The sequence below is a fragment of the Oncorhynchus kisutch genome, linkage group LG9 (genome assembly GCF_002021735.2).
Source record: "Oncorhynchus kisutch isolate 150728-3 linkage group LG9, Okis_V2, whole genome shotgun sequence".
NCBI classification, from domain to species: domain Eukaryota; kingdom Metazoa; phylum Chordata; class Actinopteri; order Salmoniformes; family Salmonidae; genus Oncorhynchus; species Oncorhynchus kisutch.
Window position 1 is genome coordinate 6,412,613 of NC_034182.2, and position 25,492 is coordinate 6,438,104.

Sequence of the window (25,492 nt, forward strand, 5' to 3'; positions counted from 1 at the left end):
AGATTATAGAAACACACACATAGATTTTCCAGAATAACAACAATGGTAATTGAATAAACATGGGTGCTAAATCCTCTAAGGTGATTCCGGAATTAACCGGAGATGAGAGATTTATGGCCCGAAATGGAGAAAGAAGTACGAATTTGATGGACGTTTAAATATAGAAAAAATAGAAGTAATGATCAAACAGATACATAAGGTATGTGGGGACCGGACAGAGAAGCAACAGGCAGAAGGGCTTGACACCGCTAGGGTGTGGCTGACTGAAGCCCGGAAAAGAAGTGTAGAGAAAGAGAGAGAGAAAGTTTCAAGAAGGATATCAGCATAAGTCTTGGACATTTCATAAGTGGGAAGCTGAAAGAGAAGGGAAAGTTGTGAAGTTTGGTTTTAATGTTTTGTGATAGTTTCTGATTATTGTTTCTTGGTTTTATTGTTTAGGTAACACCAGTGAATTTGAGAAGGAAGTTAATGTATACTAACATTATAATCTGTTTCCATTACGTGGAACAATGTCAGGTCATTAACTTCTTGGTGACAGGATGCATTTATCACTGTATCATCTACATACATTGGAACTTCAGACTCTGTACAGACAGAAAGAAGATCATCAATGTACGAGCTAAAAAGTATTGATCTTTGGGGCATGCAAACACTGTAGCCATGAGTGGGGGGAAAAAGTTAGTTTTGACTCTTACGCTGATGAGACAGCACCAACTTTTTAAAGGTTTGAGATTTGTTAAACAACAGGATTCTTTCTCCCCAGGATAATTGTATCTAAGGGTAGAGCATGTTCAATTAAGTACATATAAACATTGAGGAAGTTTAACACTAATGATTTGAGGGAGTACAGTGGAATCATCATTATTATTAGGTTTTGTGTCATGTCTTGTCATATTATGTCTTGTTCCTGTTCTTTCTCTTCACTCTGTCTCCCTCTGCTGGTCGTATTAGGCTACCTTCTCTTTCTCTCCTCCTCCAGCTGTTCCTCATCTCCTCTAACTACCTCGTTCACCCTTTTCCCACCTGTTCCCTTTTTCCCTCTGATTAGGTCTCTATTTCTCTCTCTGTTCCAGCTTCTTTCTTTGTCAGATTCTCGTTTGAGTTTCTCATGCCAGAAACAAACTATCGTCTCGTTTGCTTCACCCTTGTCCCGTCCTGTCGGAATCTGCCTGGCAAGTACATCCTGTACTCAGCTAACTGTCTTATCGTTTGTACTGTGTCCAGTTCATCTGATGCTACGTGAGATCAGGTACCACTATTCCTCTACGACCCGCGCCTACCCAGAGAGACCTGCAGCCTGTCGCCGCTAACCCAGCTGTTCTCCTCTGCTGCTAAGAAGGGGGCTCTTTTGTAGTTATCAGAAGGACTTTTTGTTTCATTTGTCGCCCTCTCTGCGGGTTGTCTATTTTTTCATTATCTACATCTGAAGAGGATCTATGTCTTCCCTGTGTTTACATTAAAGGACTCTGTTTTTGTTAAACCGCTTCTGGGTCCTCACTCAAGTGCACAACATTTTGTTTGTTTTTAACCTAGGGTTTGCAAATACCCACACACAACAAATAGTGTATAACTATTTGTTGATATTTTTTAAATACTATGTTTGGATTGGTGTGTTCTATTTCCTTTGGGTTTAGTGAGATTTCCATTTGTCTTAGTGTTATGATATCTTAAAGGAGATTTAAATTTTTCTTAGAGTTACGATATCTTAAAGGGGCACGCACACACATGGAATTTTAGAGGTTTTAATAAAAACACGTGATTTCTTTTGATAAAGGAATGTTCTGGGAACCTGGGATACAACATGTAGAAAATGTTTGACGGTTTTTCTTTAATTTGTCTAATATAGTAAGAAACACTTCTTTGAAGGGTTAGTGTGACCTATGACTTTCCTTTGTGGTTTGATCAGCCTCATTGGAAAGCCATTTGAATAATGAATTTAAGGTTATTTGTAATACTGATTTTAAGGTAATTTGTGTAATTGATAATTATGATGGAGTTTAAAGTTCTTAGACATATTTGTATTTTGAACCAATGAGAATAAGGAAAGGGCATAGCCTTTGACTAAGGGTAGGCTTCCTTAAGTCTATCTTCCTATGACCATAAGGGTACAATAATTTTTCTTTGTGGCGTGTTTCAGAGTAGTGATTTCGATCTGATTTATGTTATTTGAAATGTTATTTTATCTTTTGACCCGTAGTAGTATTTTTATAAATTACCTAGCTAAGTTTGATTTTCCCTTAGGTAGTTAGCTGTTGTTATATATAGATATCTTTGTGTGAAATCTAACGCAACATTACATTTTTGTGTGAAATTTAACACAAGGTGGTAAAATTGATATGATAATATTATCATATATTTTTTTATTGAAGGTTATAAAGTTAGTAAGAATAAGTTTTAATTAATGTAGACTTATATTAAGTATTTAGGACATATCTTAAGCCTGAAGGAGTAAGAATAAATGGGGAAAAGATGTTGGTCGTTCAGCTTCCGGACATGCTTCCGGACAGTGGAAAGACTGTCTGATCCATTGGTTATAAAACATGAGATGTCGGGAGGGCTGGCATGCATTCCAGTCCTTAACTCCAGGTTATGTCCAGTTAATCTGTTGAGAAGAGACACAATGACTCTGTGGCCGTCACCCCCACAGAAAGCCAGAGGCCATTAAAGAGATTATTCCCACCTTTAACCACTTGGTAGAGGTGGTGTAATTAGAGAAAGAGATGCACAGTGCAATTCTCCAAGGTTTTGGCAAAGAAAGCAGCCCCAGTTGAGAATTCTGCCACAGAGGTATTGTAAATACATCTGGGAAACCTATTACAAATGCTCAGTTGTATAGAGCCATGTGTCAACTGGGAGGAAGGATGGTAGAGCAGGGGGTAGAGCAGGTTAGGAAACACTGCAGTTTAGGAAATACTTTGTGGCCTATGGGATAACGAACTACTTAAAAAAGATATATAATAGATAAATATAGCAAATGGGTAGAAGCGTTCCCAACTTACTTGGCGGACACGATTAGGGTAGCTAAAATATTAGGTCCAGATATTATCCCTAGAGTTGGTTTACTAGGATTATATTTAGCTAATCAGGTAGACCATATAGAATGCCAGAGTTATGGAGACCAGAACAAGTAGGCATAGAAGTTGAAGATATACTAGCAGAACACATGAGAAGACTGTTTGTTAGCCAAACCCGTATGTCCAAGATTTTGTGTCCAACAGGTGAATTACAGGAGAAGGTGATTCACTCAATCCAACCAGGGGACTGGGTGTGGATCCAGTCCCTGAGGAGAAAAGACTGGAAGCAGCCCCGTTGGGAAGGCCCATACCAGGCTCTGTTAACCACCGCCTTTGCCATTAGAATAGCTGAGAGAGTCACTTGGGTCTACGTTACCCACTGCAAAGAGGTAGGTACACATACAAGCACTGCTGATCACACACAGAGTTAGGAGAAGAACCGAGTACCAACAGGGTCCGGGGGTTGCCTCCTTAACGAAGATTCCCTATCCCGACCATTCATCACTGTGTGTGCTCCTAGAAGTGTGAGTATGGGGTGGTACCTAGCAGACCAACTAAGGGCAGGAGAGGGTTGGCGGTTTTTGGAAAAATCAGGGACTCTGAGCTGCATCATAGCCTTGGTAATATTTCGGATACATCCAGATCCACCACCTTCCGGTACTAATTATGTGACGCTGTTGTCATTGATAAGAAGTAAACAATAGACAAACAATATAAAATACTGACCATCAAGGATGAGTGACTTACAGAATAAGGAGTCAAAGAAGGTCAAGATGTCGGATCTAAGCTAAACATGAACTTCTTTGGGACTGGGGGGCAGTATTGAGTAGCTTGGATAAAAAGTTGCCCAGAGTAAACTGCCTGCTACTCAGGCCCAGTTACTAATATATGCATAGTATTAGTATATTTGGATAGAAAACACTCAGAAGTTTCTAAAACGGTTTGAATGATGTCTGTGAGTATAACAGAACTCATATAGCAGGCAAAAACCTGAGAAAAAATCCAACCAGGAAGTGGGAAATCTGAGGTTTGTAGTTTTTCAACTCATGCCCTATTGAAGATACAGTGGGATATTGGTCATGTTGCACTTCCTAAGGCTTCCACTAGATGTCAGTCTTTAGAACCTTGTTTGAAGCTTCTACTGTGAAGGAGGGGGGAATGAGGACTTTTTGAGTCAGTGGTCTGGCAGAGTTCCACGAGCTCGTGATGCTCGTTCACGTGAGGCCGAGCTCTGTTCCATTGCATTTTTGAAGACAAAGGAATTCTCCGGTTGGAACATTATTGAAGATTTATGATAAAACCATCCAAAAGATTGATTCTATACTTCGTTTGACATGTTTCTACGAACTGTAATATAACTTTTCGTCTGAACTTTCGCATGGACTTGCCGGTGCGTCGAGATTTTGGATTGTGTACTAAACGCGCGAACAACAAGGAAGTATTTGGACATAAATGAGGGACTTTATCGAACAAATCAAACATTTATTGTGGAACTGGGATTCCTGGGAGTGTATTCTGATGAAGATCATCAAAGGTAAGTGAATATTTATAATGCTATTTCTGACTTCTGTTGACTGCACAATATGGAGGATATATTTTTCACTTGTTTGGGCTCTAAGCGCCGTACTCAGATTATTGCATGGTGTGCATATTTTTCTTGTACCAGCAAAGGACTCATACGACAGACACTACCAAAAGGGTGGTTAGGAACGTGCGCCCCGGTGTTATTGGTCCAACCAGTTTGAGTTAGTCATCAGAGGCCAGTGATAGGAGGCTAAAGTAGGCAGGGGAGGAGTTTTGACCAGGATGGGAGTAGCCTTGTTTAGATGGATACTATTGGCATCCCCAGGGAAGTTCCAGATGAATTCATAGCTAGGAATCAAATTAGGTGAAGGCTTTACCACTACGTTCTTTTCGTGATTGTCAATAAATAAAAATGCGGATTGGATTAATTACATCTATTATAATCAACAGAGATTCATGAATGAAACCGGGGATGCAGTAAAGGGGTTCTCTGACCAATTATCCGCCACCTCCCTCATGACCTGGTAAAATAGACTGACTCTCGATATGTTATTGTCAGAAAAGGGTGGGGTATGTAGAATGATAGGGGTTCATTGCTGTACGTTTATTTTTAATAACACAGCTCCAGATGGATCAGTGACCAAGTCCCTGGCCGGTTGAACCACATTAGCTCATGAGTTAGCAGAGAACTCTGGGGTGGAAACCTCCCTGACTGGGTGGTTCGATAGAATGATTGGGAAATGGAAAAATGTTGTAATTACCGTATTGTTGGCTGCTTTCACCTGTATGAGTGTGTTGGTGTTGTGTGGATGCTGTTTGATCCCATGTGTGAGAGGTTTAATCACCAGGACTCTAGAGAGATCGATGACGCAACAAATGATGAGGTATGGACCTCATACCATGAGGTATGGACCGATTCCAACCAGTGGGATGACAACTTCATGCCTCCAGGCCTAGTAGATGGCTCCGTTTCTTTCAACCATGAGGAGCCCATGTTGGATGAGACTATCTTCAATGTTTAGACAGACTTTATTTAATGAAGATTATAATGAAAATCCTAAAAAGAAGAGTTAAAATTGGATATAGGCCTAGAATAGTCATTGATGAGTATCTAATGTAATACATGTATTGCTTTTGTTTGCTTTTGTGTAACATTTATGATTCGATATGGCGGTTGACGTATCAGTGTGTAATATTTAGTCAAAGGGTGGATTGATAAGGGAATTTATATGTTTAAGGTTATGACTAAAGAATTCCACCCTGAAACATAATTATTAGATTATGTAAATGTATAATGAATAATTAGACAAACGGAACTATTATTAATTATTAGATTATGTAACATGTCTAATGAATAATTTGAGTGATAAACTTAATCTGGGATATGTGGGACGGTAGCGTCCCACTTGGCCAAAAGCCAGAGAAAATGCAGAGCGCCAAATTCAAATAAATTCCTATAAAAATCTAACTTTCATGAAATCACACATGTACGATACCAAATTAAAGCTACATGTGTTGTGAATCCAGCCAACATGTCAGCTTTCAAAAAGGCTTTTTTGGCGAAAGCAAACAATGCTATTATCTGAGGATAGCACCTCCATAAACAAAAGACCTTGCAGGCGCGACACAAAATAAAAATATAAATCATGCCTTACCTTTGATGAGCTTCTTCTGTTGGCACTCCAATATGTCCCATAAACATCACAAATGGTCCTTTTGTTCGATTAATTCCATCCATATATATCCAAAATGTCAATTTATTTGGCGCATTTGATCCGGAAAAACACCGGTTCCAACTTGCGAAACGTGACGACAAAATATCTCAAACGTTAACTGTAAACTTTGCCAAAACATTTCAAACTACTTTTGTAATACAACAGGTAAATAATCGATAAAATTGAAGACGGGATTATCTGTGTTCAATACAGGAAGAAAACAAACTCAAGCATGCTTTCTGGTCATGCGCCTCTATCAAACAGTACACATGAAGTGACCCTCGTTCAAGATGGCCGCACTTCTTCATTACACAAAGGAATAACCTCAAAGAATTTCTAAAGACTGGTGACATCCAGTGGAAGCGGTAGGAACTGCAAGCAAGTCCCTTACAAATCTGGATTCCCAATGAAAACCCATTGAAAAGAGGGTGACCTCAACAAACAAAAAAATCTGAATGGTTTGTCCTCTGGGTTTCGCCTGCTACATAAGTTCTGTTATACTCACAGACATGATTCAAACAGTTTTAGAAACTTCGGAGTGTTTTCTATCCGAATCTACTAATAATATGCATATCTCATCTTCTGGGGATGAGTAGCAGGCAGTTGAATTTGGGCATGCTTTTCATCCAAAATTCCAAATGCTGCCCCCTATCCTAGAGAAGTTAAGTCCAATAAGGTTTGGTCGAGACAAGTAAGGGAGAGAAATGTGTGTGTGTGACTAAGAAAATACAGAGGATAATTAAACTATACATGACCTGACCTGGTTGGAACTCTAAAGAACTTACGACAGGAAAGGCAGTCCTGTCGAGGTCCCTCTAATCTCGGGAGGATGGAACTGCCAGCCTGGTAGTGATAAACAAGGAATGAGGACTGTGGAGAAAGATACATCCCACCTACTGTTTGTGTGTTTGTGTGCATGTAAGTAGGTAGGGGGGTGGAAGTTATAAATTGGCATTTTTTGACTTTAGAGCGTTCTCATGAATGAAGAACCAACCTTTTGCATAAGCTGAGTCTTTGCCGAATTATTATTAAACCCAGGGTCTTACAAACCTCTGGGATTGGTCAAAGCTTAAATAATTGTTTAGTTATCATCATTGGGATTGAAAATTCTCGTGACAGTCTCTGAGTCAGAATATGAACTACACCTAATGGCAATGTTCCCTCAAAAGACTTTGGGCATCGAGCAAATTTCAGGTCTGCTGAACGCAAACTTGAAAATTGTGAAAATTCTGTGCAACTTCTGCCGCATGTTTACTGAGAACACTGAGGTTGTAGCCACTTTAAGTTACAGTTTTAACAGTGGTCAAGTAGACTACTGTGGCTATTTTATCATAATGTAGGCCTACCAGAGTGGCCTACCATTAAAAACAATGGAGAAAATGCATCCCATAACATTTTAACATGGAAATAGCTGTTCTATCATTAAGCCAACAGTAGCAGCCAATGTGTGGTTTTCAATGTAGGCCTACATTCCATGAGACTTTTGGGAAAAAACATACAGGGCTTGACATTAACCTGTTTATCCACTTGTTCTTCAGACAAGGAGGTGATTGAAAATGTGCTTGATGCAAGAAACCACTTTACAAAATAAAATGCATATTTATTCCCATATCCAACAACCCTCCAGGCAAGCTTCAATGCCATACAACTCTCCTTCCGTGGCCTCCAATTGCTCTTAAATACAAGTAAAACTAAATGCATGCTCTTCAACCGATCGCTACCTGCACCTACCCGCCTGTCCAACATCACTACTCTGGACGGCTCTGACTTAGAATACGTGGACAACTACAAATACTTAGGTGTCTGGTTAGACTGTAAACTCTCCTTCCAGACCCATATCAAACATCTCCAATCCAAAGTTAAATCTAGAATTGGCTTCCTATTTCGCAACAAAGCATCCTTCACTCATGCTGCCAAACATACCCTTGTAAAACTGACCATCCTACCAATCCTCGACTTTGGCGATGTCATTTACAAAATAGCCTCCAATACCCTACTCAACAAATTGGATGCAGTCTATCACAGTGCAATCCGTTTTATCACCAAAGCCCCATATACTACCCACCATTGCGACCTGTACGCTCTCGTTGGCTGGCCCTCGCTTCATACTCGTCGCCAAACCCACTGGCTCCATGTCATCTACAAGACCCTGCTAGGTAAAGTCCCCCCTTATCTCAGCTCGCTGGTCACCATAGCATCTCCCACCTGTAGCACACGCTCCAGCAGGTATATCTCTCTAGTCACCCCCAAGACCAATTCTTTCTTTGGCCGCCTCTCCTTCCAGTTCTCTGCTGCCAATGACTGGAACGAACTACAAAAATCTCTGAAACTGGAAACACTTATCTCCCTCACTAGCTTTAAGCACCAACTGTCAGAGCAGCTCACAGATTACTGCACCTGTACATAGCCCACCTAAAATTTAGCCCAAACAACTACCTCTTTCCCAACTGTATTTAATTTTTATTTATTTATTTATTTTGCTCCTTTGCACCCCATTATTTTTTTATTTCTACTTTGCACATTCTTCCATTGCAAAACTACCATTCCAGTATTTTACTTGCTATATTGTATTTACTTTGCCATCATGGCCTTTTTTTGCCTTTACCTCCCTTCTCACCTCATTTGCTCACATTGTATATAGACTTGTTTATACTGCATTATTGACTGTATGTTTGTTTTTACTCCATGTGTAACTCTGTGTCGTTTTATCTGTCGAACTGCTTTGCTTTATCTTGGCCAGGTCGCAATTGTAAATGAGAACTTGTTCTCAACTTGCCTACCTGGTTAAATAAAGGTAAAATAAAAATAAATAAATAAAAATCATTATTATAGAGAATCAGACAAATTATGCTACCCTCTACCTATTGGCTACTTAGCTTATTCAAGCCTGTCTCAAAATATAACACTGCCCCTTTAAGATAGAAAAAGCGCTTTACCTGATTCACTTGTCAAAGATAGCTAGAAATGCATAGGTTTTGTGCTTTTGTAGGAAGCAACCACGTCCCCATTGATGACTAGAATTTAGCTTTAACTGGGCTAATAACTAAATTACTAGCAAACATGGCTAAATGTTTTGATCTCAAAACAAGTGTATCTAGACCACTCATGATGGGAACACAATCCAGTTCAAAGTGAACAGAACAGATCCATAAATGGCAATGGTGTATTTGCATAAGAAATATCAGCTGCTCTGCTCTGAAAATGTATTGAAAATGCGTTGAAGTTCAATCTCTTGCTTCTTTGCGCAGGCTGATATTTCTTCTGTGCACAGTTTAGAGGGAACATTGCCCACCAGTCCCACACTGGTTGGCCCAAGTCACAAAAGTTGAAAGTTATTCCCCCAAGGAAAGTCCCTACTCCCTACCCTTCAACAGGGTGACTGTTGCACAAGGTCAATAATATGCACAACGTCATTCACTATAACAGTGAGTCAGCTGTCATGTAGTTTGACACTGTTAGCATTTCCCATGTGCCCGTAGTGAAATGGGACATTGAGCATGAGGAAACTACAAGAAAGGAATGCTGTCGACAGATGACAGACCAGCACATCAACTTTCACATGAAACCCTCAGGCCTTGTTGTTTACAATGCCCTACCCTTCCTAGCCGATTCACCTGATGGGATTTCCTGGACGACTGCCATGGGTATATGGTCCTCGAGATCAAGTGTCCCCAGAAATACAATTACTTGCCTCCAATGGACATACAGTACCAGTCAAAATTGTGGACACACCTACTCATTCAAGGGTTTTCTTTATTTGTACTATTTTCTACATTGTAGAATAATAGTGAAGACATCAAAACTATAAAATAACACATATGGAATCATGTAGTAACTAAAAAAGTGTTATTCAAAATATATTTTATATTTGAGATTCTTCAAAGTAGCCACTCTTTGCCTTGATGACAGCTTTACACACTCTTGGCATTCTCTCAACAAGCTTCTTGAGGAATGCTTTTCCATCAGTGTTAAAGGAGTTCCCACATATGCTGAGCACTTGTTGGCTGCTTTTCCTTCACTCTACTGTCCAACTCTTCCCAAACCATCTCAATTGGGTTGAGGGCTGATGCAGCACTCCATCACTCTCTTTGGTCAAATAGCCCTTACACAGCCTGGAGGTGTATTTTGGGTCATTGTCCTGCTGAAAAAACAAATGATAGTCCCACTAAGCGCAAACCAGATGGGATGGCGTATCAGAACCCAAGCTTTTTGTTGAACATCACCCGATTCCAGATTTCCAGAAAAGGACATTGCAAATGGTATTGAATGAACAGGAGGATGGAGCAGCAGAAATCTGTTCCTGCAATAGACATCTGTTCGGCAAGATCACCTGCTGCACAAACTAGGACTGCATGGTGAAGTGATTCCATTACAGATGTGTAGGAATCAAAAGGAAGACAGGACAATGGTTGTGCAATGCGTGTAGGAAGTAAGCTAAACAAGAAGCGGCACTGTTGATTCTACACAAGGTGTTTTATTGGACTATAGACTGGGGTAAGTCTAGCTCCCCCAGTCATCATCAACTATGCACACAGTGTAATGTTAATTTGGAGCTTAATTAGTCATATTCAGGCATGGATTTATGTTTTTATAATGAAATAGAAAATACTAGATAGAAATACAGCACTACATTAGATCTGTGTTCTTAAATGGTCTAATATTGATCTAAATCTAAGTTGTTGTCTTATCATTTAATTTGAACAGATTGTACCATAATGTTCGATTACTATCATAGAATTCAGTTTTCAAAACATTGGAAAGGTGTTGGGAATAGGTTGTATAAATTAGGGACAGGAAACCTTGGGAATTGTTTGTATAGATTATCCATAGACTTATCTAAAGTCAGTTTTTCAATGTGCAATTATTAATATGTTTCTATATCTATAAAAAATATCTATGTCTATTATAATATGCTTACTGGACAGAGGGTTATATTGCACACACTGTGATGACATATGCGATTTAAAGATTAGTGCAAGGATCATGATTATGAAAGTGCTGATGTTTGGAAAAAAAAATACGATGTCACTTTTGTACAGTCATTGCTCAATGAGACTACTACGTTATTTGGTGACCAATACCTTTAGACAAACAGGCAGGTGGAGATGCACCCCCTTCCTTCCGCGGAGAGAAAGACCCACATCTGCGAATGCTGCGTAGGCTAAAGGATGTGAGCAGGAGTGGCACTTGGGTCCCTTTAAATAGAGCCGTCCTTAAACTTTGGACTATCAGATCAGCTGAAGTTTGCAAACAGCTTGCTGCAGAACTCAAAGCTACATCCGAAATCTCTGGGATACATTTTCTGTGTTTTGGGGGTAAAAGATGGAATTAACCAAGACATCTGGGATGAGGAACGCCGTTCTTGTGCTCTTACTGGCTGTTCTTCAGGGATTTCGACAAGTAGACGCTTTTCCAAACCCATCACCTCTCCTGGGATCCAACTGGGGGAATCCGAGAAGATACGTACACCTGCAGACGTCTTCAGACCTGAACAATTTCTACCTTGAGATCAGTTTAAATGGCCACGTGAGCAAAACTACACTTCGAAGCTCATACAGTAAGTTCTTATTACATTTTGGGCGTTTGGATTGGATTGAAATGTAGTTTTAAGTCATTGTCTTTAATCTGCTTCTATAGACTAACACAATTAATTTTGTCAACAGGTGTGATGTTATTGAAGGCGGAAACAAGAGAGCGCGTGGCGATACTTGGAGTCAAAAGTAACCGCTACCTGTGCATGGATGCCCTGGGAAACCCTTTCAGCTCTGTAAGTAAATTTTCATTGTCCATTGAACTGAAATACATGTTTTCTGTCATATGTCTACCAAAAATGCGCTTTTACGAACGGATTTCAGACCGTGCGTAAACACACAGACAATATAATATCATATTTTTACATTGGGCGAAGTGTTCTTGCGTTTAGCACTCAAGTAACACTTTGAAAATGAATGGATGAATTGATGTACGTTCCTAAGTGGTCTGTTTGCGTGAATTCATCCATTTATCTGTTTGCAGACTGTTTGCCTCAAGGAAGACTGCCTTTTTAACCACAAGCTATTGGAAAACCACCGCAACGTGTACTACTCTTGTAGAACTGGTATTCTGCTCAACTTGGAAGGGATAAAGCAAGTGTACACAGTGGGTCAGAATCTACCGCAAACCTCCCTCTTCCTGTCGGAGAAGAACACCGTGCCGCTGGAGCGCCTCTTGCATCGGGAGAAGAGGAACCGGGCGGTTGACCCTTCTGACCCGTACAACATGCTGGGTCAAACGGAGGAGGACTCCCGGGCAATGCCGCAACTGGATGACACCTTGGAGGTGGACCAGGAGGCTGAACTCCCCGAGGGACGCAACATCTCCCGGGAGACCCCTCAGTCTCCCTCCGACGACCCGTGGAACGTGCATTCCCAAAACCCCCCTCCCAGCCCCCGTATCATGAATGGAATGATGGGATAAGAAGACAGGACACTCGCAGTTGTACACTTGGGTTTATCAATGTAAACTATGTATGTATGCGTTCACGTTGGGTCTTTTCCAGCAGTTCTGCAAACAACCCTCAAAGTTTTAAACAGATATTATTAGGGCATATTGGTCATTTATATGTAGTCATAATATGAAATATGTAGCCAAAGAAATACCACATTGGAACATTTTATTTCGGCCATTCTTCACTATAAGACAGTGAGTAACTATTGGTTTCCGTGATTTTTGATTCCAGGACGCAAATTCTGTATTCTGTATTTGATTGCGCTCTGTTTACGGGGAGGATTCTTATGAGAATCATGCTGAAATCCGAAATAATTGTGAGTCTTTTTTGGAGAAAAAAAAAAAGAGTTGAGCTGAAGTCACTTTATTAAATGTTATATAATGCAAGAAGACTGCAACAAAATACCATTGATATGAAACTTAAACATATTCCATCTAAAATGAGCCATACTATAATGTTGAATATGCCAGTAGGCATGCATGTTATAATGCATGTTCTTCAAGTGAGACGTTTAATTTTAAACGGAAATGAATGATCCACTCTACAGGGTACCAGAACGAATATAAACCACATGTTATAAATGCTGGCCACCAAAAGCAAGCAACAAAGCCAATTCCATTAAAGTTTTAAGAATTTATTTATTTAAATCCATTTATTGTTATTTATTGTATACTATTTATATGGATGCTTAGCTGTTAAAGAGTTATTTAGAAAACCTGTAAGTTATGAGGAGACTATGTGTGTGGGGGCTAGTGACATTTATCTTGAATATTTTTTATTATGTTGAAGAAAATAGGACTTTTTCCAATGAATGAATTTATATTCTATTTTAGATCAATATTTTAGAACTTCAGGATGAAGAATTGTATACTCACAACCACTTCATCCTAGAATTCTATGTATGATGCAATCATATAAGTACAGGCTAAATGTGTGAGGAAGCTCTGTGTCACATTAAGTGCGTAAGCAGGTTGACCATTGACTCATTCACTTTGAGCTTCCAGTCATTAAGGTTGCGTGTCCCACGCTTCCGCATCTCATTATGGAGAAAATTGGCATATCTTAGTTCCTGCCAAACCATCTTCTAAAAATAAACATTTCCACATTCTATTTTTGTTTCAATCTCACTAAGTAACATGTTGGAGGTGTTTTAGTCAAAGGAACACATGACGGTGACCACTAACCTTTGTCCTGTTTCACTTTGAGGTTAAACCACATTGACCTGGCTGTCACATCTGAGAGGAGCCTTAACAATCTGTGGCGGTCATGAGTGAAGGCACATTTTTTTGGGATTGAATTTGCTCTGAGCAATTTTCTACTGTAAAAAGGGTCCATTAACAGCTAAAAAGCACAGCTAAATGAATAGTAGATTTAGTGTAGATATTTTTCAATATTTTTGAGGCAGTTTATTCAAATGTTGCAATATTCCTTCAAAGGAAGAACTGTAATAACACTCAAGTTGAATAAGATTTAAGCAAACCCACCCATTCATGTTGAAGGATCAGATTTAGTACAGATGTTTATGCTGCCACTGGTGCCTTTGGAGCATTACTCATGGTTGTCTCTGGAACAATCTAGACACAGGTCAGTAGCTGTCGCATAATTTTCAATTGCCCCAGTTCTTTTGATCTGTCACGCTCAGCCTGAACACTGAAACAAAGTGAATTATATCATGTTTAAAACATGAGAAAGTTCACAACTCGGAAGTGGCCCCTCAGGTGATTAAACCTGATATTTCCCAACCTGCAAACATCCACTGGTTCAAATCCTGCTTTGCATAAAGAAACTACAAGACTGGCACACTCTATTGCCTCTTATGCAACCTTTAGTGACAATTACATTTGTCACTAAATCAGAGGAAGCTTGTGACCATTTATGAACTCTTGAGATACATGGCCATTGAACATGTTAAACACCAATATTGAAGCCTTTTATTGGCAATACAATACCAAACAATACTGTAACGCTGTACTGCTTGTATATGAAAATGACAATGTGTACAATAAAGACAAAAAAACTGTCAATGTGTAACATTTAGCTGGTTTGTAAAAATAAGTATACTATGTTTAAACTGTTATGATACAACTGTCTGATATAATTGTAACTATGTAGCAGTGACAGGTTGCTTGCAGTATTGCTCAAGTTCATGCATAGCACACCAGTCTCACAGAAAAGACATCAACTTCTGATAGTGTATAATTTATTATCTTGTAATGGACATGGACCACAATAAGAGATAACTCCATGTTGAATTGTAAAGGCTTTAAAAGATACTCACTGACATTCTTCACACTTTTCTGCCTTTGATATAATATGACACAAACAATACAACTAAATCTTCAACATGATCGACTTAGTAGTGGAAACAAACCACTACATTATCCACACTAAAACATTCCAAACAAGTCCTCATTTCATTTGACTATGACACAGGAAGTGCTTAATTTCTATAGAAAATCGCATGAATAATTATTGGAAGACCGGGAAATCCACTCATCCAGGATATACATACATCTTGCCAATAGTTCTGCAGAATTTGCACTGAGCAATTTTCTACTGTAAAAAGGGTCCATTAACAGCTAAAAAGCAAATAATTTACCCTGTATTCCCATAATACATTGTGTCCTCTACTTCTCAGTGTCATTGTCTGTGGTCGGGTAGTCATTCCCTTCTTGTGATACATTTCTGATTACATTTTTCAATAGACCGGGAAAACAGACAAACCTCAATGACAACAGAGCAAAACATTATGTAAAATAGATACATGAAATCACAACAGAGATATGGACCCAACTTCAGACTGATTCAAGCTCCACCATCCAACCTCTCAAGCCAACACAACCCATAGCCAAATAAATACACAATCAAAAGAACAACTGAGGTAGTACATTTTTTTGTGTTATTGCCATCGCAGTGCCAGCATCTGGTCTGCTGTTGTTAAACCTGTCAGCATTACACATCATTGTTGGAGTGACAGTGTGTGTGATGAGTCATCATTAAGGACTGGTATAGTGACTCGAAGAACATCAGATAAGGTAGAAGATACCGATCTTCAAAATGTATCCACTTCGGGGCACTTCCAAAACATATGCATAACAGCCTAGGTCACCGTGGTTACATATGTCACACAACGTGGAGGTTACTTAAAAGGTTTTAAAACAGGCGAAGATATAAACTGTGCAAAAATGCTTAATTTATTTACTGTGTATAAAATAAATAAATAATAAATGGGTGATTAGGGTTCTTCGATGACCCTACTAAAATCTCCCCCCAACTCATATCATCAAATAGTAGACAGGTCACTGTCCCAGATATTCTTTACTTTTAGTGGTTTGTTCTCTACAGTAAATAATATTTAAACAGAACAGAGTAGTGACTAAACCTTGTGTTGCCTTGTCTATCTTTAATGTGTGATGTAACATATGTTACGGGAGGTCAGGTGGTCCTTCCTGTTGGTGAAAACACAGCGGACAGCAGAGAGTGCCAGGCCAGACTCACTGGGAGACACGGTGAGGACAAAGCGGCTGATGCCTGTGTTGGGGCAGGCTGACAACACCTTGGACATTTTCAGGCCCTGGGGCAGAGAGCACTGCAGGTCCTCCACAAAATGTCTCACAGCCACGCGGATGTAGGCACCGTGGCTCACCACCAGGGCATGGAGAGGGACACCGTCCATCCCGTCGTCAGGCAAACCAGCCAGGGGCCCATCTGTGCCAGACTCGGCTGCACCGGCCCCAGCCTCTGTCCCTACAGCAGCAGAACTCTGTCCTGAGCAGCTGTGGTCGTCAACCATGCGCTGGTAAAGCGACTTCAGAAACTTCTTGCATCGCAGCCTTACCTGGAGGGAGACATAGACACACGTTAAAATGATTCAAGGACTAAAATAATACTCATCTCCTTCGAAGAAAAATAAATGATCTATTAATGATGTGTTGAGCTTCTGCCTTGAAGTTCCGAGTTGAACCCCTGCATGGCACTGTTGGCCATGGAATCCAGCTCTGAGCTGTTGGCAGCTAACCAACAGCAGGACCAAAGGGAAAGCTGATAAAATGTTCAGATCACAGACTAACCTGTTCCAAGGTCTCCCCTCCAGGAGGAGTATAGTCTCGACATGACTGGCCGGCTGCGTTAGCCATGTTCTTCAGATCCTCCTTGGGCCGTCCTTCTGCGATCCCAAAACCCTGCATGATTGATGAACCACTTTGATGCGGATTTTCTATGCATTTTATTTGAATGTCAAACTCTAGGGTCCCTGTCGAGGTAGACTGGGCTGGAACAATTCTATACTACATACATGCAATAGGAAATAGGAGGCATATGAAAGACTTACCCTCTCTCTGAGTAAGGGGTCAAAGACCATTTCAACGCCCGAGGAGTGAACATTGTTCCTCATAATGATTTCTGCAGTCTGACAAAGGATAAGGATGTGTGAACAATGACAGCACTGTCTTAATCTCCGCACCCACAACCAAATCAGTTACTAGGCCATCACGATAAACTAACATTACTTCTAGTTCTACCCGCTGACATTTCTCATATCCTGTAGTCTTAATATATCCTCTGCTCTCTTCCCTCCTTCAACAGTAACATATACAATGGAGAAGTTTTGTTCCAGGAATTATTGAAGTGACTTTGTCTTATCTGAGTGTCTCCCACTGAAAAGGTGTTGCAGTAGGGAATCATTTTACTTTGACATCAGTTCCCAACACCTCCTGCCATTTCCTGCAATTGAACGGCAGTGACAGTGTAGCCAGTGCCCACAATTATAAGTCGCACACTGGGAATCTAAACTAAACAGAGGTTACATCCTACATCTGCTGTGCATTGTTAATATTTCTGTTGGTCACCTAACCTTGTTCCCAGGCTCAATTGCTACATAGAGCCAGCTGGGTGGACGAGTGGTCACCTACCTGTAACCTAAGTCGACATCACATGTTACACCAGTGGCATCTCAGGAAAACTCACCTGTCTGGCGCGCTGCAGGTTACTGACAAACACGTTGGAGAACCTGAGCTCTCTGAGGTACAGTCCTGCAGCCTCTGCCTGCTGGAGCCCCGGCTCCGAGAGGGAAGTGTCCACTCCCTGACCTGACAGCACAAGACCAACAGGTATACACACTTAGAAAACCAGTTGGATAAGGGATTAGTCAGTGTTTGTGTGAGTGACCTTTCTTTTAACATTCCCCCTCCAGTGAACATGGAAACAGATGAGTATCAATCACTTTAATTCTATCAGCTGATACATGAGAAACAAGGAAAGGTGTGTAAGCTAGTTCTTACAGCCTTTGGTTTTAAATCACACAGGATTCCCGAGTGAAGGTCATTACTGGTCAAGGTTGGAATGTTTATAAATAACAGCATACCTTGTAGCAACTTCTCCTTGTTGTATTGTGTCTCCCCACTGTGAAAGTGAGAAGATAATCATTTTGAAATGTACAGGCATAGCCTTTTTTTAAGAATACACAGCATCAGGGAAATTCTAGAGGTGTACAAATAACTTAAACGTTAACGTTAGTAGCTTTGATCGCTTGCATGTCTTTCAATGAGGCTGCATGTGAGAGAGGCTTTATATGCGGTCTATGGAGAGAGGACACTCAGAGTGACACTGCTTCGATATGGTGGCAGAATAAGAAACCGATGGATTTAGCTAGGCAGCCGCTTTGGCACAGAATAATACTGTTAGATGATATATTTGATTTGAATAGGCAACACACTTGCTAGCTAATCTTGTCGGCAACGGACAGCTTCGCTTGAAGTGGTTCAATAGGGTTGTCACGTATGCAGAAGCCTACGTACATTTGATAAAATATATTATACATACAGCATCTAAACAGCATACAAAACATAAAGGTGGTGTTATTTACTTACTGTCTAACAACGGTCAAGCTAAATGTAAGCATTTTAGGCTATTCCAAAAGACCTTCTGCCTCCTTACTGGCTCAATGTTTACGGGTTTCTTCCTAGTTCTATGACACGTGACGTGACGTCAAGAGGTCTACTCTAACAGACCAATGGCATTGCAGAAGGTGAAAAATGAATAATAAATGGTCTAGTTAACAAGAATACAAATGTTACTCTTATTAAGATTGTTCCCTGATCAAACACAATTATTTGAACAATTGAACAATTCTTAGAACATTGTTGTCTAGAATAATCATTAAATGAACCCTAAATATCTTTCGTGAGGTGAAGATACCAGTTTTGTATGGGGACCCTGAATTAATGGTAAATTACCCGAATTGGATTGCCTGTCTACCAGCCATTGGTGTGGAATGGTACCTGATAAATGTAGCCTATTCATTGAAGAGAGGGAGTAAGGATGCTTGCAACTGAAAAGGTACAAAACCATTGAAATTTAGTTGTATATGTTTTCTTCAAAAACACGGGCTGTTTACCACTCTGTATATTTTATCATCTAAATGAAAGCTGCTATATCGTAGTAACTCATTACTAGTACGTCACCCCTGATGATTCAGTACTGTAATTGTTAGTGAGAAGATATAATACCCAAACATCTGGTGCTTTAGTGTTCATTTCCAAAACTCTATATGTCCAATATACAAAGAGAATTGTAAGAAGTGTGAAGAGGTGTGTGACTCTGCGGTTTAAACCATAACATGCAGCCAATAATTTGTACGTTCAAATATCATCTTGTGTGTGCGTTTGTGTACGTTTTGAAACATAAGTATACACCTCAAACACAAGGTTATGACCTTAAAAAAAAGAAGGGAAAAAATGGTACCATATCAGATAGAGTTGAAATGATGTAAAATATGAACACGATTCCACTCATGAGGTCATTTGTCTGCAGGAAAGGGGCACAGACTTGGTGGTTTATTAGTCATAGCATCGACTTACAGCCAAGAGGTTGTGGGTTTTATATCATGTGTGCTTTTGTATACGTTTTTATAACTCTCAATGTCAAAATTACAAAGAGAAGAACGTTTGAAGGAGTCTGTGGTTCTGGCGTAAGGATCTCACCCCATAAGAAGTTCGAACCCTCTGACACTAGGTCAGATAAGACTATAGCTGCATACACACAATAGCCTTTTGGTGCAGCATATCTTCAATCAAATGAGAAGCCATTTAGCACCCTCAATCTTCAACTTACCTTCATATGGGCCTGCATAGTTACTTGACTGCACAGTACACCACCACCAACCCAATCACTCAACACATTTCACCTTCCCGTAATCTTGTCCACCAGCTGGCTCTCTATACACCAGCAATTTGAGCCTGCAGACGAGGTTAACCTTCCCTTAACCAGCACAGAACAGAAGACAGGTACATTACTAGCCAGTAAAGATACTTCACTCTTTTTTGTGGGCCAAATTTATTGAACAGAAGCTGTGGATCAGACACTTCTGAGGTACATGTGGTTGGCAGTGGTGGGGGTCAAAACGAACTAGAAACCCACAGTTTTCCACACTGAAGGAGTACACATAAACATTATTTTTTGATCATTAAAAAAACTCACTAAATGGGTACCTCACAAAATGCATTCCACTTAATCCAATACACAGATCCTAAATGTGGCAATTAAGTTGTAACTTATAAGTAGAAAAAACAAGATACAAATATATATATTTTTTGTCTTCAAAATACATTTCAAATAGCCGTCTTTTATTTGGCACCAGGTATGATATGAAATATCTGGTATATGGTCCTCTACTTAGCAAACGACAGGTCAGTGTAATCTGACAGATGAGAAGGAATATCTGTTGTCTAGAGAGAGTAGGTGCCACGTGAATCTCCTGCCTCTCATCCAGAAAAAAATGGATAACCTATCAAAACGCATCAGAGTCAGATTTGATTCCACTAACTCCCTGAAAAACTGCTGAGTTGTGAGGTATTGTCCACTGAACCTGAGGTACAACAACATTTCAATGGTAGAACGCAGCAAGGAAACAAACAGAAAAAAACAACAAAAAAAACAAACGGAAAGAAGGGAGTAAAACATGCTATTGGAGAAAACTGCAGAAGGTACTTCCAGTTGAAGACATGCCCCACTTTGCCACTCTCTCCAGTTTACATACAACAAGGAAAAGGCAAGGAAACAATAAGATACTTTAAAATTCATCATTTAGCAGCACACTCAAGTGAATATCACAATTCTAAGATTGAAAAACAAAAAGCTTAATAGCAGCAAGAAAAAGATATCAAAGATAAACAGATCCATTTTGGCTTTCATCACTTGGAAATTCATTTAAGTAATTCACATAAAAACAACTTTAAATGTTTACCCATATCTTTTCTCAGTTTATAGCAGATTGCGTTTAAATGCGAAAAAGCAAATATGTTTTTAAGTACTTTCTGCATTGTTGAACGTGGAAGCCAAAAGTAAAGAGCAAACCTTTCTGCCTATAGGTTTAAAGACCATATGTTATTATTTTTTCTGAAAAACAAGCTGAACTGTGAAGCAAAACAAAATACAAAAAAACTATGAACCAGAAGAAAAAAAACATGATGTGTTATCCTTTCGTAGGACCATCATATTGATTTGGATATGAAGAAGGCAAAAACAAAATTCAAGTTAAATGGATGTAATCAAAGAATCAAGTCTAGATGTGATTTTTAAAGCTTTCCTAGGTTTGCATTGCAAATGATTTGGTTCCACGTTGGTAAACCCTACTCCTACTCATTGGTCAGGAAATGCTTTCTAGTCCTCGTGCATCACCCTAAGTGGGAATCCAGCCCAGAGAATATCAAATAACTTAAAGAAAAAAAATCATTGAATAAAACATTGAAAACCCACCTACCCCGTTTGATAACCATCCCCTTCAGCTTTTAAGGAACATGTTTTTAAAAGTGCATTTAGGTTGGTCCAAGTCTTTGACCATGACTTAAATATCTAGTTGGATTTAACAACAGGCCCTTACAGGAAATGTTCCAGCACACCAAACTGCTCCCTCATGATCAACTCTTGACCTATCAGAATGACAACTGTCTGCAGCCCTTCCAATTAAGAACAGGCTTGTTCCGGTGTGCCGATCGGGAGCTTCCTACCATGTCTTCATCCATTTCCCCCCTCATTTCAACTGTCTGCAGTCCTTCATTTCAGTGCCGTCTCTAGTTCCACTCTTAAAACCTCCCTTTTTTTGCCATCTTCTCTCACTCTCCAATAGGCTACTCCACCTTTGCCAAACTTTCACTGCTCTAAATGTTCCATACACTCCAACTCCACAAAACTTTTTTAACAATCCATCTGACACTAACAAACAAATGTAGTTTCATTCTCATCTCCAGACTAAGACCATCCCTCCAACATGCCATCTCCCTTTCTCTAGTATTGGCTTTGTCTGACCCAGAACAAAAACATGCTTTCACGCCAACTTTACTGACAGTCTTAAAACAGTGCTCCCTGGTATAAAAGGTATATATGATCCTCAATAATGTTCGAATAACGTGCAGGAGTTTCTCAGAGCACACAATTCAATAACATATAACAACAAAAATAGCCTTGTTCAAATCGAAAAGTAAATATTGGCTTGGTATTAACTTGGCAATGAAATCAAGACCGTAACAGCTGATGGTTGTTCTGTCCTCACTCTCACCCTTAGGGGGCAGTATATACACACCCTCAGGACTCCACACGTGCGTCTCTCTACCCCCTCACTCACTCTCTCTCTCTGTGTTCTGTGTGAGTGGGCCCAGCCCTCTCCTGGCCAGCATATAAGAGCATAAATAGGAAGCAGTGCTACAGATGCACAGTTTAGCAGGCAGGAGATGCAGCTCTCCTCGTCCTGTACATTAGCTTCTCCTAAATAAAGGTGTATGAACACTGTGCAGAACCAAACAAGTACTTAATGTAATGCACACAGTACTACAGGGGCTTCCTGTATTTGAAACTGAGGGAAACACCCACTCATTGTGAAATTGATAAATGCTTAATAATGATTAACAATTATTATAAAAATAATCATACAACTAAATTATATTGAAATAATGATAACAATATTTAGAATAACAATAATTATAATACAATAATATGAATAATAACTAAATGTTTTTGCTAGCTTTTAACCGAGTGAAAAACTATATTTGGTATTTTTTATCAAGTAAAAAACTAATATTTCTATATTTCATAATTCAAGTATGCAAATCTATTCAGGTTTCCTTTCTGCAAACCTAAGGCTAAGGCACAAATACATTTTGTGTCTAAAAGAGCTTGTTTAATTTAATATGGCACATATGTCAATATGTGACCAGCTAAATATAGATGGGAGCCGCCCATTGAATTTTTTTGACCTATTCTCTACATTGCTTGTAAAAGTTCTTATCAGTTGATCATTCCAGCATGATGCTGTTGACAGCTCATAGATTGCCATCCCAAACTTTGTGGGACCTCACGGGTTGACTTTTCAAACAAGGGTGGGAACTCGTAGGTTGGTGTGGCATTTAGTGGTGGGAGTTCACTGGTTGACTTGGGGTATGTGCTGGCAGCTCATTGTTTGACATTGCGCATGTTGTTGGATCCCATAGATTGACAGAGTGACGCGATTGGTGGGAGCTCGCTGGTGGACTTCACTCTTGTAGATGGTGATGGGAAGCTCATAGGTTGACGTCGCGTACGTCTGTTGGGGTGCTGGATACGTCTGTTGGGGTTCTGGACTGGTCTTGCTGCTCCATGGCCTTGCTGCCAGACCTGCCTAGGGCCTCCTGCCTCTGCTGCTGTTGCTCCTGCTGCAGGCTACTGGCCAACACCCTCTCTATCTGCTCCTGACAAGCCTTCAGACAGTCCTGCAACAGACACAGAGAAGAGACATCAATACACTAACACCTCTACTTTAGGTGCTGTACACACACACACACACACTCTTGATTGACCCCAGACACCTGTGGACGAACACTTATCGCTGTCACACAGTTTCATATTCGACATCTGACTGTTATTGGAACAGCTTTGGTCACATGCATGGCAGGCCAGACCGGGAGGGTATTATGAGTCTTGTGATAGGTGGTCGTGCCTGTTTCATGACCAGTCAGTCCCTAGAACAATGGGTACCAGCGCACACAGACACCAGGCAGAGAGTGGCGACTATTGGGCCCTTGAATCCTCCTAAACACACGTGAGGTGTGGGTAGAACATTCCTAATAATCCTAAAGTGGAGAATGGGCTGGACTTCCAAATGGTTACATAGTCTATTTTTATTGCAAAATTTCTGACCAAGGCCCATTGGGTTGTTGAGAGGAACACAACAGCTCTGAGACCAAAGAAACCATTCTCATCACTCAGGAGAGTGGGTGAATCTCAAAAGTAATTTCTCTGATTCCGTGCGTCCTCTCGTGAGAGGTCGGACTCTACGGAGCCGAAAGCGTGGGCCTTAAAGAGTGCACACAGCTCGCAGAGGCCAACATTCCTTTGAAATGTACGGATAATTAAAACTTAATGGGCCGCAGTCTGAGCTCCAGCGTTGCCATGGCCACATAATAACCACAGGTCTATCGAGAGATGCTGGGTTGTTCCTAGTCTTAGACTGACTGTGGCCCCTGAGTCCCTGTGTGCTGCTGTATTGGCCTCAGGTTCCTTTGTGTAAGACAAGGGAGCAGACTTACAGTGATAAAGAAATATCTTAGACTACAAACAGCGGTTTAATCTGTGATGTAAAATGATAAGATTTTCGCATCTACAGTATATATACATATACGGTGCCTTTGGAAAGTATTCAGACCCCTTGACTTTTTCCACATTTTGTTACGTTACAGCCTTATTATAAAATGGATTAAATAAATACAAATCCTCAGCATTCTACACACATCACCCCATAATGACGAAGCAAAAACAGGTTTTTAGAAATGTTAGCAAATGTATAAAAGACTGAAATACCTTATTTACATAATTATTCAGAACTTTTGTTATGAGACTCGAAATTGAGCTCAGGTGCATCCTGTTTCTATTTGATCATCCTTGAGATGTTTCTAGAACTTGATTGGATTCCACCTGTGGTGGATTTAATTGATTGGACATGATTTGGAAAGGCACACACCTGTCTATATAAGGTCCCACAGTTAACGGTACATGTCAGAGCAAAAACTAAGCCACGAGATCGAAGGAATTGTCTGTAGAGCTCCGAAACAGGATTGTGTCGAGGCACAGATCTGGGGAAGGTTACCAAAACAATTCTGCAGCAATGAAGGTCCCCAACAACACAGGGGCCTCCATCATTCTTAAATAGAAGAAGTTTGGAACCACCAAGACTCTTCCTAGAGCTGGCTGCCCGGCCAAACTGGGCAATCAGAGGGGTTACTCTGACAGAGCTCTAGAGTTCCACTGTGGAGATGGGAGAACCTTCCAGAAGGACAACAATCTCTGCAGCACTCCACCAATCCGGCTTTTATGGTAGAGTGGCCAGACGGAAGCCACTATTCAGTAAAAGGCATATGACAGCATGCTTGGAGTTTGCCAAAAGGCACCTAAAAACTCTCAGACCATGAGAAACAAGATTCTCTGGTCTGATGAAACCAAGCACCAACTCTTTGGCTTGAATGCCAAGCATCAGGTCTGGAGGAAACCTGACACCAACCCTACGGTGAAGCATGGTGGTGTCAGTATCATGCTGTGGGGATGTTTTTCAGTGGCAGTGTCTGGGAGTCAGGATCGGGGCAAAGATGAACGGAGCAAAGTACAGCAAGATCCTTGATGAAAACCTGCTCCAGAGAGCTCAGGACCTCAGACTGGGGGCGAAGGTTCACCTTCCAACAGGACAACGGCCCTAAGGAGACAGCCAAGACAACGCAGGAGTGGCTTCGGGA

At 40.4% G+C, this 25,492-nt stretch overlaps 3 protein-coding genes across 3 annotated transcripts in view; 1 reads left to right on the forward strand and 2 right to left on the reverse strand.

The window, feature by feature from the left end:
* The first annotated feature begins 11,411 nt into the window (after positions 1–11,411).
* On the forward strand, positions 11,412–14,760 carry LOC109896686 (fibroblast growth factor 23-like). The gene is made up of 3 exons (XM_020490989.2): positions 11,412–11,810; positions 11,917–12,020; positions 12,269–14,760. The coding sequence occupies exons 1-3, from the start codon at positions 11,576–11,578 to the stop codon at positions 12,707–12,709; spliced, it is 780 nt and encodes a 259-aa protein (XP_020346578.1). The 5' UTR covers positions 11,412–11,575; the 3' UTR covers positions 12,710–14,760.
* Positions 14,761–14,923: 163 nt separating this feature from the next.
* On the reverse strand, positions 14,924–18,754 carry tigarb (TP53 induced glycolysis regulatory phosphatase b). The gene is made up of 6 exons (XM_020490987.2): positions 18,608–18,754; positions 18,103–18,140; positions 17,706–17,827; positions 17,071–17,148; positions 16,811–16,921; positions 14,924–16,578 (listed from the first exon to the last, which is right to left on the reverse strand). Exons 1-6 carry the CDS (start codon positions 18,637–18,639, stop codon positions 16,144–16,146), a joined length of 816 nt encoding a protein of 271 aa, XP_020346576.1. The 5' UTR covers positions 18,640–18,754; the 3' UTR covers positions 14,924–16,143.
* A 1,993-nt stretch (positions 18,755–20,747) lies between these two features.
* Positions 20,748–25,492, reverse strand: part of LOC109896687 (G1/S-specific cyclin-D2-like) — a 12,260-nt gene continuing 7,515 nt past the window's right edge. Inside the window, exon 5 of the mRNA XM_031831678.1 lies at positions 20,748–23,479. Within this exon, the coding sequence (XP_031687538.1) occupies positions 23,291–23,479 (189 nt within the window). The 3' untranslated portion in view covers positions 20,748–23,290. The remainder of the gene's footprint in view (positions 23,480–25,492) is intronic.